Raw genomic sequence first — 15,109 nt, 5'->3', positions numbered from 1 at the left:
CAATGGAGAGTATCAAGAATGTCATGTCATTGGCATCATAACAATAACACAAAATATGATTTAAATGACCTTTTTGGATGAATATAAAGAATAAACAGAATGTGAAATTACCTAAAATCTTGAGTTCAGCATTAGAGTTGATGGACCCGTATTTATTTCCCGCAACACACTGGTACATTCCCGAGTCCGTCTGCTGCACTCTGTGAATGGTCAGTTCGCCATTCACTATTTCCATACGACCCTGTAACAAGAAAAAAGCATCAGAGAACGTCATATCTAAATATAGACTTAAAGTGATAATGCTGCATATAGTGGGCATGTAGTTCCATCAGGTACAATCAACAAAAGGAGAGGGTAGTGTGTATTAGGGAACGTACCTGGGATGTCAAGGGCAAACCATTCCGCAGCCAGTGATAGGTGGGCCGGGGCCTCCCCATGGCCTTGCACTCCCATTGGAGCTTCTCTCCACTATCCATCTGGGTATCATTAATCATTCTGACCCACTGAGGGAGGGCTTACAGATAGAAAAGAAGAAGAAGATTTAGAATAAGTAATATATCCTTGAAACACACACAAGGCACCTGGACTTGGAGGAGAAAAACAGCCACAAATACACTGCCAAGAGGTTGTGTTTGAGACAGTCGACACAATATGAAAGGCCCCACCAACTCTCCTACAAAAGGAGTAAAACATGCAGACTTTATAGGTATTTATTGTAATTAGTATAAAGTTGCTTTGTTGAATGCTAGATTCTGATTGGTCAATTTGGACATTTGGCAGTCTGCTCTTTTTTTACGTTAAACCGCTACTCAGGAAAGCAGAACGTTGCTAAGAATACTTTGATCGAGGGATTATGAGCAGACATTTTTTGAATAATCATTGTTTATATCTTTGAAGAGCATGACACATTCAATTCATGACAGCTGAACTATTGGCATTAAAGAAAAGAAAAATAGAACAAGGATAAGAAAACTGCGCGAGAGAAGGAAGGAGGTTGGGTGATAGAGAAATCAGTAGAAGAAGACAGACAGGAAGTAAACACTTGAGGGAACACAGTATGGGCTCTGGCAGAGTGTAAAGACTGGTCAATGAAAAATGTTTAAGATACAACAATGCTCTTGCAGCAGTTCCAAACACTTTGTTGTTGCTTTGCAGGAAAACCTAAACAAAATTATGTGGAAGCTAAGACATTCTTTTTAAATAAATAACATGTTTAAATCAATATCTTGTGTCAAATTATTGATCTTTTCAGTGAGTAGCCATGTAAAATGCCAGATAATATGAAGGTCATTGTAGTGAAAAGGAACACTGTGAGAGTGATCAGGACCCCCACCGGCTCACTGCATATTATCCTCTACTGAGCCTCTTTTGTGTTGTTTTATTGTGTCTTCTTTAAAGGTCCCATGTCATGGCCATTTCTACTGATCATCATTCCATTGTTGAGGTATACTAGAATAGATTTATATTGTGCAATTTTCCAAACTCACATTGGTTTCTCATACAGCATCTCTGTATAGTATGTGTATTCACTCTCTGTCCTAAACGGCTTGTTGGAGCTCCTGCCCCCCCCTCCCTGTGAGCCCAGTGTGCTCTGATTGGTCGGGATGTTGCGAGGCTCGCAGCTCAATGATCTGGCTTACTGGTGTGGTTTCCGGGTCGGCGATACAGCGGGACAGCGCAAAACTCATCCTGAGCACACACAAACACTCACAGCCGAAGTAAAAACAATAAGTGTGGCTTGATATTGAGTACGAAAAATGTTTATAAACGCTGTGAGTGTCTGCGGAGAGCATTTCTCCGCGATCCCAACATGTCTATTACCAACCAGGGAGCTCTATGCAAGTCAATGGGACTCCCTGTTAGTTGAAAATGTACGCTAAAGGTCCTGGTGTGTGAGGAGCTCCGCGGATTGGTCCATTTTGGAACAAATGGAAAAAGAGAAATCTCCAACGAGGCGTTCTGGGGCAGCATAGACTGGTCTTTTCTGTGTTAGAGTTTTACTCGCTACAGGGTGTACTTTGAGGGATTGTGACTCTGCAGACCGTTTACATGCAGAAAAACCTTCATAACACACAAGGGGAAGGGTAATAACCAGAAAAGCATGACATGGGACCTTTAAGTCTTTTTGGGGTGATAGTGTGTCTCTTAGTATTTTTTTTCGTCTCTTTTCAAGTGTCTTTTGTATCTTTCTGGTAATTACAGTATGTGAGCCTTGAGGAAATCATGTGTCCCTTTGTGGTAAATGTGTGTCTCAATGTAGTGCTCGTGCTATTTTTTGTGTTCATTTCCCCCCCTCTCTTTGGCAAGGCAAGGCAAGTTCATGTATATAGAACCTTTTAACAAAAGGCAATTCAAAGTGCTTTACAAAAAATGAAAACCATTAAGAGCATTAAGTGCAGGCGAATCCAGTTATAAAATGGCATTCAGAAACATTTCAAAACAATCATTAAAAGCATTACAAAAAAATAAACAAGCTAATACAGTGTAATCCAGGTATAAAAAAATAAAAAAATAATTACAGTGCAATTTTAGAAATGAATTGTTTGGATTAAATTGAAAGCAGCGGCAAAAAGAAAAGTCTTTAGCCCTATTGTAATAATGATAAATAATATGATGTACCTTTGAGGTTATTGTGTGTCTGTTTGTAGTCATTTTGTGTGTCTTTGTAGTTGTTTTATGTCCGCAGTTGTTTTGTGTTTCTATGTAGTTGTTTTGAGTGTCTGTGGTGGGTTTGTGTCTCTTTGTAGTTTTTTTTTATGTCTCCATAGTTATTTTGAGTGTATTTTTAAATATGTATGTTTCTTTGTGTTTATTATGAGTCTCTTTTTTGTTGGTAGGTGTCTCTTTAATTGACATTTTCCAAGCGAAGGCCAATGGCTCTGCGTCTGTCAGGCCTGGTAAATAATCCATCCATGAAAGTATAAATGTATTGCAGTTGTAATCCTTTAGTAGCAAAGTCCCAAAAGAAGCCATAGTTTGTTTAAGCCTCGGTTTTATCTGATGCCTTTTCATATTGCATATTTTAGTTGGAATACTGACACAGCATTCCAACTATCTGTTATGCTACGCACGAAATTCTTTATTATTCCGCCGGGTTATTTTGCACCTCTTCTTCTCCCACATTCCACATCGCAGAAACTCCGTTCAAACATCAAAACGTTCAGCTCGGTCGGGAATCGATGGCTATTACTTTTCTCATTCATAACTTTCATAATTCCAGAGATACATCCCATAATTCATCACATTTTTAACATGGAAGTCAATGGAGAAACTCTTCAGACTTGAACAATCTTCATGCAACTTCAACTGCTAACTGCTCCTTCATACTTTCACTCAGAAACCTCATTCCAACTTTAAAATGTTACACATCTTTCTGACATTATTCGTGTAACACAACCTTTTAATCTGATTCATACTTTTAGAGATATTAAACATTGTTCAGACCTTGGTAAAGAGGCCTTCTTCAGATTTAGAGTGCGTGATGTCACAGCTAGAGTGGATGACAGATTTAATTTTGCCTTCATATTTTCTTTTAAACCTGCCATAATTCCCAAACCCTACATTCCTGAGACATAATTTTTCATGAGAAACGTAGGAAAACATCTCGTAGCTTGAAAAATTAAAAAAGATTAAGCAAAATAATTAAACAAAATGCCTCTTGAGGGCATGAAGTGACAACAACTTTCAACACGTCTCCATTAAACCCCATTGTAAGTTCAGCCTCATATTTCCCCACCACAGCAGCCGCACACCTTTAGTTAATCTGCCAAATAGGCCACATTATTAACCCGAAAGTACACAAAAATATATCTGATACGGTTCTTCAACAAAACGTTCACATGTAAGAGGTTTATCTCTCATTCAGAACAATGAAAATGCTCTCCTCTCACTGATCACCATGGAAACCTTTGATCTCTGGACACGTCGTTAGCTCAAATATAAACACCTGTGTCATGGAACACGATGATGTCATAACTCCAACTGACATGCTCAGAGCAGCAGACTACAGATAATGGTTAACACAGCTCTACGCCAAATCTGAGATCTCATCATAGGCTGTTGCCATGGAAACGCATCCCTCGCCATAAAACACGATGTCGCTGTAGCTCCAATGGACACGGTCCGGTCGTCCCACAATCTTCACCTGTATATCACCTCTCCATGCCTCAACAGCTCTACGTCAAATCTGACATCTCACCATATGCCGTTTCCATGGAAACATCCCTCGCCATAAAACGGTGGCGGTTTTCTCATAACTTCAGTGAAACGGCCCAAAACTTCACAGGTTTGGTAACGATGCAGCCATCAACGCATCTAAGCGTATTATGGGATGTCATCAAATGCCGTTGGCATGGCGACAGATCAATCGCCATCAAGTTAGTTCAAAGGTTTGCAATTCAAATATTCTGCTGCTTTTTCAAGCCTTTTTACTTTCTTTTCTTCTCTCATCAGACATTCAAGCCCCCAGTGTTCATGTATCATTTCAATCTAAATTCTTCACTTTCTTCTTACACATTACATTTCAGCATAGCAGTTTAGCGTCAGCTTTTCAGCATAAAGCATTCCCACTAGCAATTTCTTCAGGAATTGCATTCTCTAGTTGTTTTAGTTGTTCTTTTAAAAAAAATCCTTGAATCCTCTCAAGGCAAACGAACTTTGATTTATTCTGTACTTTTGCACTGCATCTAACAGATTTACCTTATATACAACACATGAATCCAGTAATAAGGCATCTCCTTTTCATTTCCTCTGTTCTGGATTTAGACCTTGAAGAACTGAGTGAAAATGCCCAACCTTTTCTAATGAGGTGCTGGCTCACAGCCAGACATCAAATAAAGGGGCCAAAAGGTGTTAAGTGGTGTGGAGAACTAAACATCAAGGGCTGGTGTTAAGTATACTTTATACGGCAGTAAAAACAACAAGCACCACATACCACACACATGCTTTTTGAGAGGAGCAACACATGCAATATATTTGATCACATTTTCTTATTTTCTTCCTGATATTAATAGAACATTCCCATACAAGGCATACATCATGAGGTTGTTTTTCACTTCCTGTATCAAAAACTGATACAAGCTACATACTGTGATGTTCAGATTATTTAAAATATGGGATGTTTTGCTACCGCACATTTAAAATGTACTAAAATAGTTTAAAGAAATACCTGGCAGCAGAGAACAAAAGCCCCTCTCCAAATTGGATATGTTTTGCTACCAAATATTTGAGTATAATGATCATTAATGAGGAATTGTTTGTTCATTTGTATTTTTGTATCAGTATACACTCTCTCTATGATACTGCTTTTATTGTCGAGCTGTATCTAATGTTTAACTGACTATGTATGGTACTTATTGTCACTGTAGTTATTAGAGACATTAGAAGTTGTCTTGTTGTTAATTTATTTATATATTGCCCATCGATTAAGATACGATTTTAGTTTTGACATATTATATTTGTTCCACTTTTCCCCTTGTCTCTGTTTTTTTATGTTGCTATTATGCTGAGATAGGTTTTTAGACATTTCTTTTTTCATGGGATTGAACAGCTTTTTATTGGTAATGACTTAAGGGAAGTGGGGCAGGCTGTTATGGGAAATACATTGAGGCGTTCTCACTTATGCTCCAAAAATACATGTTGCTGAGTTTTTGTATATATAGGATATTTTTCAAAGCCCATACACATTGGACACTACAGTACTGCCTTATGGGCATTTATTAAATAAAGAAAGAAAGAAAAGATCCAGGGCGATGTTTGTTAGACACGTGAGCTTGTTCTTTTTTCTTCTCCCTCTGAATGGCTGATCCATGCCATAGACAAACTCAGCAACTGTGTTTCCCGGGGAACCCTTAACCTTCTTTTCTTTTCCTTTTTTTCCCTCCACTTCACATTCTGCAAAGACTCTGTCACAATTCAAGATCTGAGCAGCGTGCTGTATAGGCTGCTTGTACTTTCTTTTCATCTTGTAGTCTCTTTTCATCTACTGGGGCCTATGCTGCATATGGTTGCACATTTTTCCATTCCAGTACATTTACACAAATATAACATTTATAAGAACCTTTTACCCGGGGAAGGATCATTTTTGCGGTCTTGTGAAGAAATGTTAATCCCTAACCCAAGCCTTTTTCCTCTCTTATTTTAATCTCCTTTACCATATACTTTTTGCTCCGTGTTTTCACGTTCAAATAAGGCACTTCACTTACAAATGCATACAGGGACATCAATTGTTGTATTTTGTGAAGTGAATCTGTAATAGCAGTAATACGAAAAAAATAGTTTTATAAATGTGTGTATAAATTATTAAAATAACACATGCAACCAGAACTAAACAACCAATTTATAAAGACTGAATGTGAACGATGTTTCCAGATATTAATACAAACATCTTTCTGTATCCAATGATATATATTGCATTGTGGTGTGTTTACAGTGTGTGTAGAAAGGAGGAAACCCCACCACTGAGCTGCTTCTGCTGCAGGAACATGCCAAGCACGTTCTTTGCTATTCTTTGCATACGGCGCCTTTGGTAGAATGTGTTTGTGTGGTTTGATTAAATGGTTATGGTCAAGGTCTTGATCACAATGCGAGTTGAAGCTTCCAGAGGACCTGTGTAAATTACATTCAGCGTGAGGCTGCTACAAATTAGCTCCCTATTCTTCTTGTGATGTCAACAGAATGGAGGGAGCCAAGAAGTGCAGGGCCTTGGCTGTGTGTCCCACCGAGGCTCAGGCAGTCCATTATCTTGGGACTTTTGCACACGGCACAGGAAGAGAGGAATGGTGGACATGCACCATCATAGATAAGTCTACCATGGTGTGCAAAGGCAGTAACTCAGCACACTTTATAAATTGTAAGGTAGTTAGAAAACTAAAAACTGTTCTTTAAGGGAATTCTTTCCTGAATTTAAAATCTTATAATTGTACAAAACTCAATGTTTTTAATTGATAAGCTTATACTTTGTAATATTAATAATTTAAATGTCTACTTTAACATGAGGAAAATACAATATAAGTGGATTGGTCAAGATTGTTTGGTCCGAATTATTGATAATCAAAAATCTTTAACCTCTTAAGCCCTGAGCCTGTTTTTCAGGTCTCAGGCTCGAAAATGACATTCCCAGAACAAATGACCATATCTTCCCTTCTAAAATGGTTAAATTAATAATCTTTATTCTCAAAGTAATGATAAACCTGTGAGTTGGATGTAGAAAAGTCAGAATCAATATAGATGTTTTTTATTTTAAAGAAAATTCAGATTTTACATAGTAAAAAACTGTAAATTATAGTGTCCGTCCAAAAATTATTTTTTACTTCTAGTGAAAACTACCCTTGGATGATGGGTTAGTAGACTAAAAGCTTTAGGAATCCAAAGTACAACATATAATAAGTACCCTGTATCAAGATTGATGCAAAACTATTGAAATTTGACCTTTTTAGAGAGATTTAGCCAAAAAAACCCACTTCTGGGGTCATTTGGGTGGATTTGACCTATCTCTGGCTCCCCTTGGTCGATTTTGATGAATGAAATCTCTTTATAACCACTAGAGCCAATGGAATCGAGGGAAGGTTCTATACACACCAAAATGTTAACAAATAAGGAGTGAGAGTGACGCGTTACCAAAACCGGAAGCTGCATACACTCTGGTGGCTACCATTAGCAGCTAACTTTTCCGCTCCGATATTTACATAAAAATGGAATTATGGATTATAAATAATTTTTTCAAAGGCACAGGTACATTATTAACCTATGGATCAACAGTTGTAGCATTTTTTTTGTTTGTTTTAATGCCATTGAACACGTCTTTTGACCTAATTGACAGCTACGGTGAGACGATCTGCAGTAAAATCTCCGTAAAGGTACGTGTTGTGATAATAATAATAATAATACATTTTATTTTTATAGCGCTTTTCTAAACCCAAAGACGCTTTACATTTGGGGAAGGGTAGTGATGTCTGTGTTTGCTTCCCCTGTCGCAAGTTCGGATCGCTCAGTGATGATACTATACCTAAATAATCTGTGGAGTCTCAGCTTTAATCGGATATATTGTATATGCAGCTACGATAAGTACAACCCGGTATCACGGCAAGACGTGAACATGTGACGATCTACCATGCTGGGAGACGTGAATATGTCACGGTTTCGTCCCTTCAAACGTGACAGTTACACGGTATTGTTAACATGGCCCAACCAGTGGAGAAATACCCGGAAGTGCCTAGCAAATTGTCTACCGCGCCTATTGGTCGCTTTTTATTGTCAAAATTAGATGTTTTTAATTTATTTTTTAATCGTCACACTCGATTTCGCCGATTTTCTTGTTGCCCAAGCTGGTCGACACCTCTTTTAGCAGAAACAAAGGCTACATTAATGTATTAAATCGATGTTAATCCATGTGTGTGGAGGTGAGGATGTGGAATTAACGGACGTGACGTTGTGCGATTGCGTTGCCAGGCAACGCAATTTACAAACTCTTCAACTACAACCCTAATTATATTTTAAAACATTTTAGAAGGCCTCACGAAATACTTTAATGTAAATTAAAATGTAAATGTGAAGGAATGTGTGTAATGTGGTGATTGACATTATTCACCCACGGATCTATGGGTTGGGGGTATTGTTCCGCACGGACATTTTAGTTAACCGGACTCCTGTTGATGTGAAATCCGAAAACATTTAAAAAAACAAAAACAATACTTTATTCCGAGTTTGCTTGCTTTTCTCTTTGGTGGTCATCACATAATGGCATTGTAATACACGGTTCGGCTGCATTAAATATGACATATCTGCCGTAGTTCTGTATTTATAGAGCCCTGATGAGAAGACTTCTGGACAAACAGGAAGCACTGCCGCCAAAACTGAAAACGTGACGTGGATCATAAATATATCAGCAATTAAACAACATCTTAGATTTCTTTTCACACAATACGTATCCCTGCAGTATCAATACTAATTCGGCTGACTTTTATATTTGATCCAATTGGTAGATAGGCTGTATTTACACCATAACGGTGCACAGCTGATAGAAAGGGACACCTACTGGTTAAAGCACGTTATTGCATTTTATTATTTTATTATTTTTCACAAAAATGAAACCATCATGAGCAAAAACAGAATTAACTGTCATTAGTAAACCACTCAAATAAAAAGATCATAAGTGGTTTTGTTTTACATATATTTTAAGGATAATAATAGCAATGTAACACTGTCTATGACACTTACTGTATAAGACTGATTTGAAAAACATACAGAAAAAACTAATTCACTGCCCTTAATAAAGTATTTAAATATACATTTCAGGTGTGCTGTTTTGTTTAGATCATTAACATCTGGAGCTCTTTTAATGTCCTTTTTGATTATTGTTACACCAGGTCTTGTCAAAACCTTTATTCCATATTCAATATCCATTACTAAACAAAACAGCAATTCTACTCCACTACAATTCAGAGGTTAACCTGGTATTTTTACTCCACTACATTTATTTTAGTTACTTTGCAGATTCTGATTAATGATGTGAAATATAAACAACCCTTAAATCAGGCTTTAGTTACACCTGAGTAAAATTCAGGGAAAGGTGATTGTCAAGTGCCAACAATCAGGAGAGATATTTGATAGTTGCTGCTTGAGAAGACTAAACATTTATCTGCAGATCCCTATAAAGTATATTCATTACTCGTTATTCTCTACTAATAGTTAATTAAAGACTGTATATAATGGCTATTTTGCATATCCCTTTCAAGATTTCAAGATTTTCTAAGGTTCATTGACATATCATATACACAACTAATTCAATAACGTGCTTTAACCACTAGGTGTTGCACACAAGGTACACACAGCCATAATAACTTTGTATTATGAGTGTAGGACACTTGTGTATGTATAACATCTGAAGATGTGTAGTTTTATTCATGTTTTCACATAATTGTACAGGATATTGCTATATTATTTCACATGTTTTACTTCTAATATCTGATTTGTAAAACATCACAGACAGAAAGGTATATCCGTCATTTAACAGTAAGCTATTGAAATTCTGAATCCATAGATGTGTCTCCCATCACCCAAATCCCCTGACTATTCTCTCAACTCAGTATTTACATTCTTATATTCAAAGAAAATCAGTAATATCTTTAAAAACGACAAGTCCTTTTATATCAGCTGTCCACCGTTATGGTGTAAATATAACCTATCTACCAATTGGATCAAATATAAAAGTCAGCCGAATTAGTATTGATACTGCAAGGAGACGTATTGTGTGAAAAGAAATGTAAGATGTTTAATTGCTGATATATTTATGATCCACGTCACGTTTTCCGTTTTGGCGGCAGTGCTTCTCATCAGGGCTCTATAAATACAGAACTACGGCAGATATGTCATATTTAATGCAGCCGAACCGTGTATTACAATGCCGTTATGTGATGACCTCCAAAGAGAAAAGCAAGCAAACTCGGAATAAAGTATTGTTTTTGTTTTTTTAAATGTTTTCGGATTTCACATCAACAGGAGTCCGGTTAACTAAAATGTCCGTGCGGAACAATACCCCCAACCCATAGATCCGTGGGTGAATAATGTCAATCACCACATTACACACATTCCTTCACATTTACATTTTAATTTATATTAAAGTATTTCGTGAGGCCTTCTAAAATGTTTTAAAATATAATTAGGGTTGTAGTGGAAGAGTTTGTAAATTGCGTTGCCTGGCAACGCAATCACACAACGTCACGTCCGTTAATTCCACATCCTCACCTCCACACACATGGATTAACATCGATTTAATACATTAATGTAGCCTTTGTTTCTGCTAAAAGAGGTGTCGACCAGCTAGGGCAACAAGAAAATCGGCGAAATCGAGTGTGACGATTAAAAAATAAATTAAAAACATCTAATTTTGACAATAAAAACCGACCAATAGGCGCGGTAGACCATTTGCTTGGCACTTCCGGGTATTTCTCCACTGGTTGGGCCATGTTAACAATACCGTGTAACTGTCACGTTTGAAGGGACGAAACCGTGACATATTCACGTCTCCCAGCATGGTAGATCGTCACATGTTCACGTCTTGCCGTGATACCGGGTTGGATAAGTAATAAGGGTATCTTTATCTTGAATTGTGTGCCAAAGTCAGTTTGCATTTTTTCGCTCTGGGGTCATTTAGATGCTTCTTATGAGACTTGTGTTTTGTTTTGGTAAAAATGGTTCATATCTTCAGTTAGCTGAGATTCTTCCCGTTAATCTGGTGCTACACATTAATAGTTTCATAAATGTTAAGAAGCTCTGAGACATTGTCTCGAAAATAAAACGGTGGGAGGGGTCCAATGGGGGGACCGCCGTGCTTAAGAGGTTAATGATTGTATTGTTAATGTATCATTTAATTTAAATAAATGAGTCTGATCTGTTAACTAAAAAAAAAATTCGTAGCTACAAAATAATTACAAACACGCATTTTGGAAATCAATGTCCAACGGCATGGATGTAACTACTAGAGAAAAATTGTATATATTTTGATCATATTATAAATGAGAACAACACTCTATTAAAACAACTTGTAGAGAGGTAGTTCAGATCATTTTGAACATTTCAAGAAAAAAAACGCCCGTCAGCTTGAAGAAATATCCATTGGTTGAGGTGATGAACACTTGTTATTGGAGTATCTGCCAGAAATTGAATCTTGAAAACTCAGCAGCTTGAATGACACAGCTTATGTCAAATTGCTACTTTAGACTGCTCTATTCAGACCAATATTCTAGAAAGCAACACTTGCTCTTGTAAGATGTCTGATGGCTAATGGAAAGTCAAAGACGACTCACTGTAGACCTGGAGATGTCCTTTGAATGCAGTGCCTCCTCTTGGATTCTCAGCTTTACATTCGTAGGTTCCCGAGTCCTCCAGTTGAATGTTGGGAATCTCCAGCACAGCCTGGGACTTCCGGAGTCTGGCTTTTTTTGGGATGTTGCCATTAATCTTCCTCCATGTGATTGTTGGCACAGGGCTGTGAGGAAAGAAGAGTGGAAATATAAAGTCAACGCTACAGAGTCATAAAGGAAGTATTTACACACAGTAGGATGTGATCTGCAATGATTGTATTACAATAGATCAATATAAACATTGTGATGAATCCGTCATCTCTCAATGACATTGAAACAATAATTAAACTAATAGTTAATGTACCCTCATCGTAATGCAATTTCCTATATATTCCCTATGTTTAGATTCTCTCTAGTCTGCATCTATGTGAGAATATAACAAAGGAAAAATAAAGAAAAACCAATTGCACCTCAGTCCTTTTCTTATATTGGTTGTGTGAGCTATTATAGACTTAACTCAAGTGTAATGCTAACCTAATGTCATTTCAAGACATGCCTGTGGCCTTTATGATTATTTGAAAAAAATAACCATCCGGATATTCAATAATGAAATTACTATACTATAATAACATCTAACTGTAACATGCTACGCCAATGACCTAGTTTCCGTAAGTCCTTCATTTGTAATTACGTGTTGACACGTCATGATGAGTATTTAAGTGTGAATCACTAACCTTTTGACCACTTGTGATATATTTACTATACCAAATGACCCACACATTATACCCCGGGGTTTCAGAGAGACAGGGACAAGATTCAAATCAGGCCATTAACTGGCAACAAGGTTTTTATGATTAGTGTTCAGGCAATGTCATTCATTCCTGTTTATTCATGGGTTGCCCTATAGATCCGTATGATAGATGACTTGCATGCGCGGAGACAGAACGTCTGACTAGGCGCTCAGTATCGGTAGTGCTCTTGTATGACAACTAGATTTGACAGGTGTCTGAAAGATGGAAATGTGACACCATACAAACCTCCATTGAACCCATCAATCATTTAGCCAAGATGGAAATGTTACATCCCAGAGCTTTTTTATCTGCTCTAAATTCACAAGGACATTGAAGAGCTCTTGGCTGCAGTGCGCTGAAATAAGGATTCAGAGTGTGTTTTGTATTATACTCAGCGTTACTTCACACACACACATTCTTTCACATTAGGCAGGAGTTTTGTGTCAACATTTTTTTGTAGACTTTATATTTGATTAAGTTTTCTTTTAATAGCCAGCTCATTACTGTAATGCATGCATTTAGGTGTCCTGACATCACTTACACTTTTAAAAGGGATTTCTTCAGTTATCAGAGCCTCACATTTCTGCACATGGATTTAGGGATAAAGTGTGATCACTAAAATACTATGTCTTGATCCAAAGTTTGACAAGTAAAGCAAGTGGTAATTTAATACACTTGATAATGACAATATATGATGCCCTATTCAAAAATAAAAAGGCTGCCCCATGTCAGTCACTATTTGGTCACTTTGGTCTCTGTCGGCTAACATCTCTTTAGTAAATAAGTCATTTTTTTATTGTTAAACTCATGCTGAATGACTTATTTCTAAGAAAATAATGAGCACATCTCTGGTAAACATTGCATAATTATTTGAGGAGATCTGTTGATTAAATAAATGTATCAATTATTCATATTTGTGTGTTAGAGTGCTTGACGACGAATAACAGCTCTATTGTAAACGTAAATATGTATACGGAATTGTCACTTGAGTTGGAACTTATGTAACATGAATTCTAGTCATACATCAATCTATTCGAATAATGTAGGAAAAGTAAGTCGCTGTCATTACTGGCCAAATCAAAACATGTTCTATTTATACAGTATAGCCTAATATCAGAAATTACCAATTAGCCTCAGGGGGCTTTACAAATATGTTACATCATACAGACTAGTATCTCCTCGTCTGCAGTACAGAAAGCTATACATTTTAAAAGGGTGGTGAATCAACAGCACACATTGTCCCATACAGATTTGTTACCAGGGGCAACATGTGGGGCCTGAGGTGAAATCAAATATCTGTTTTTTTTTGTTTTTTTACATGGGTCCATTTGTTAGTACTTGGCATTTTCATCCCAATATGCCTGTGGGCTGTAGGAACAACATAAGCACATGCTAACAATAGACAAAAAAAGATTGAATGAGCGCTCATGAATACGGCATGCAGTTGTGTCGAAGCCCTTCCTTAGACATTACTGATGGAGAAATGTGCGGGAGACCTTTGGATGAGCCAGAGAACAGAGCAAATCTATAGAAACCTCCAGGGGATGGAACATGAGGGTGAATCTTCCTGAGTCCGTGGTCGGATTTCTCTTTGGAGGCTGAATAATGAGCGCCTGTACTGTACGTGTCCACAGGACTGGGGGCGGGCAGGAGGGAATAAGCTCACTCTCAGATAAAGAAACTCTGGCTGTCAATGTCTTCCATATGAATCTGTGGGCAGTAACTCCACAACTACGAAGCTGATGTCCGTTTTATCAGAAGTGTACAAACTGAGTTTTTCATACTCGCAAAATGTGTTACACACTGGAGTTTATGTAAGGTGTTATCGTTTTCCATTCAACAAAGTGCCCATAGGCAGGCTCTGTAGATTACATCTTAATTAGAATTCCACACAATTGCTGCGCCTTCATCTGAACTTGTTCTATTTAAAGGTCGAAATTTAAATCCAATACCAAACTTTAGTGGAGAACTGGTTTGCTTCAGATCATTAAGATATAGATATTATTCCACCAATTAGCTAATCTTCTGAAATCTTAAGGTTTTGGTCCCTCCATGAAATTCAATTTTTAGGGGAGAATCTACTTAAAACACAAGGCAAGTTTTTACTTGTATGATCTTTCAAAGACATTAACAAGAGAATAAAATGTATTTTTATTAAGAGGCTCTTTCTGCTGCTGCTGACAATGTGGTCTTTGTGGCCCTGTATAGTTCAAAGAGGGATGTAACTGCAAGGGTTTCAAGAGTCTGATTCCCTTTCTGAAACTAAAAGTATATCCACCACTCTAGGGCAATTTGGATGAAAGCACCCACCATACTGTATGTCACATATTATATTTTAAGTGAAATTGAGTGGGCGAATGTGTAGCACATCAAAAGTGAAATGCCTTTTGAACTACATACTCCAATTTCCCATAAAACAAATGCAGCTTACAGCACAGCACTTTCCAGAGTATCCTGTAAGTCAGACAACGAAGTTTTGAATTGAATTTGTTTTGTTTGAAAAACTATATGAATTAT

General features: G+C 37.3%; 1 protein-coding gene across 1 annotated transcript in view; it reads right to left on the bottom strand.

Moving 5' to 3' along the window:
• Positions 1–15,109, bottom strand: part of cntn5 (contactin 5) — a 79,184-nt gene that overhangs the window by 32,402 nt on the left and 31,673 nt on the right. The window contains exons 7-9 of the mRNA XM_034112951.1: positions 11,805–11,986; positions 378–514; positions 112–241 (exon numbers count right to left, since the gene is read on the bottom strand). Of these exons, the coding sequence (XP_033968842.1) occupies positions 112–241; positions 378–514; positions 11,805–11,986 (449 nt within the window). The remainder of the gene's footprint in view (positions 1–111; positions 242–377; positions 515–11,804; positions 11,987–15,109) is intronic.

The sequence above is a fragment of the Trematomus bernacchii genome, unplaced genomic scaffold (assembly GCF_902827165.1).
Source record: "Trematomus bernacchii unplaced genomic scaffold, fTreBer1.1, whole genome shotgun sequence".
In the NCBI taxonomy this organism is placed as follows: Eukaryota; Metazoa; Chordata; class Actinopteri; order Perciformes; family Nototheniidae; genus Trematomus; species Trematomus bernacchii.
Note: the sequence above shows the minus strand (reverse complement) of the source record. Positions and strands in the feature narration are given on the sequence as shown.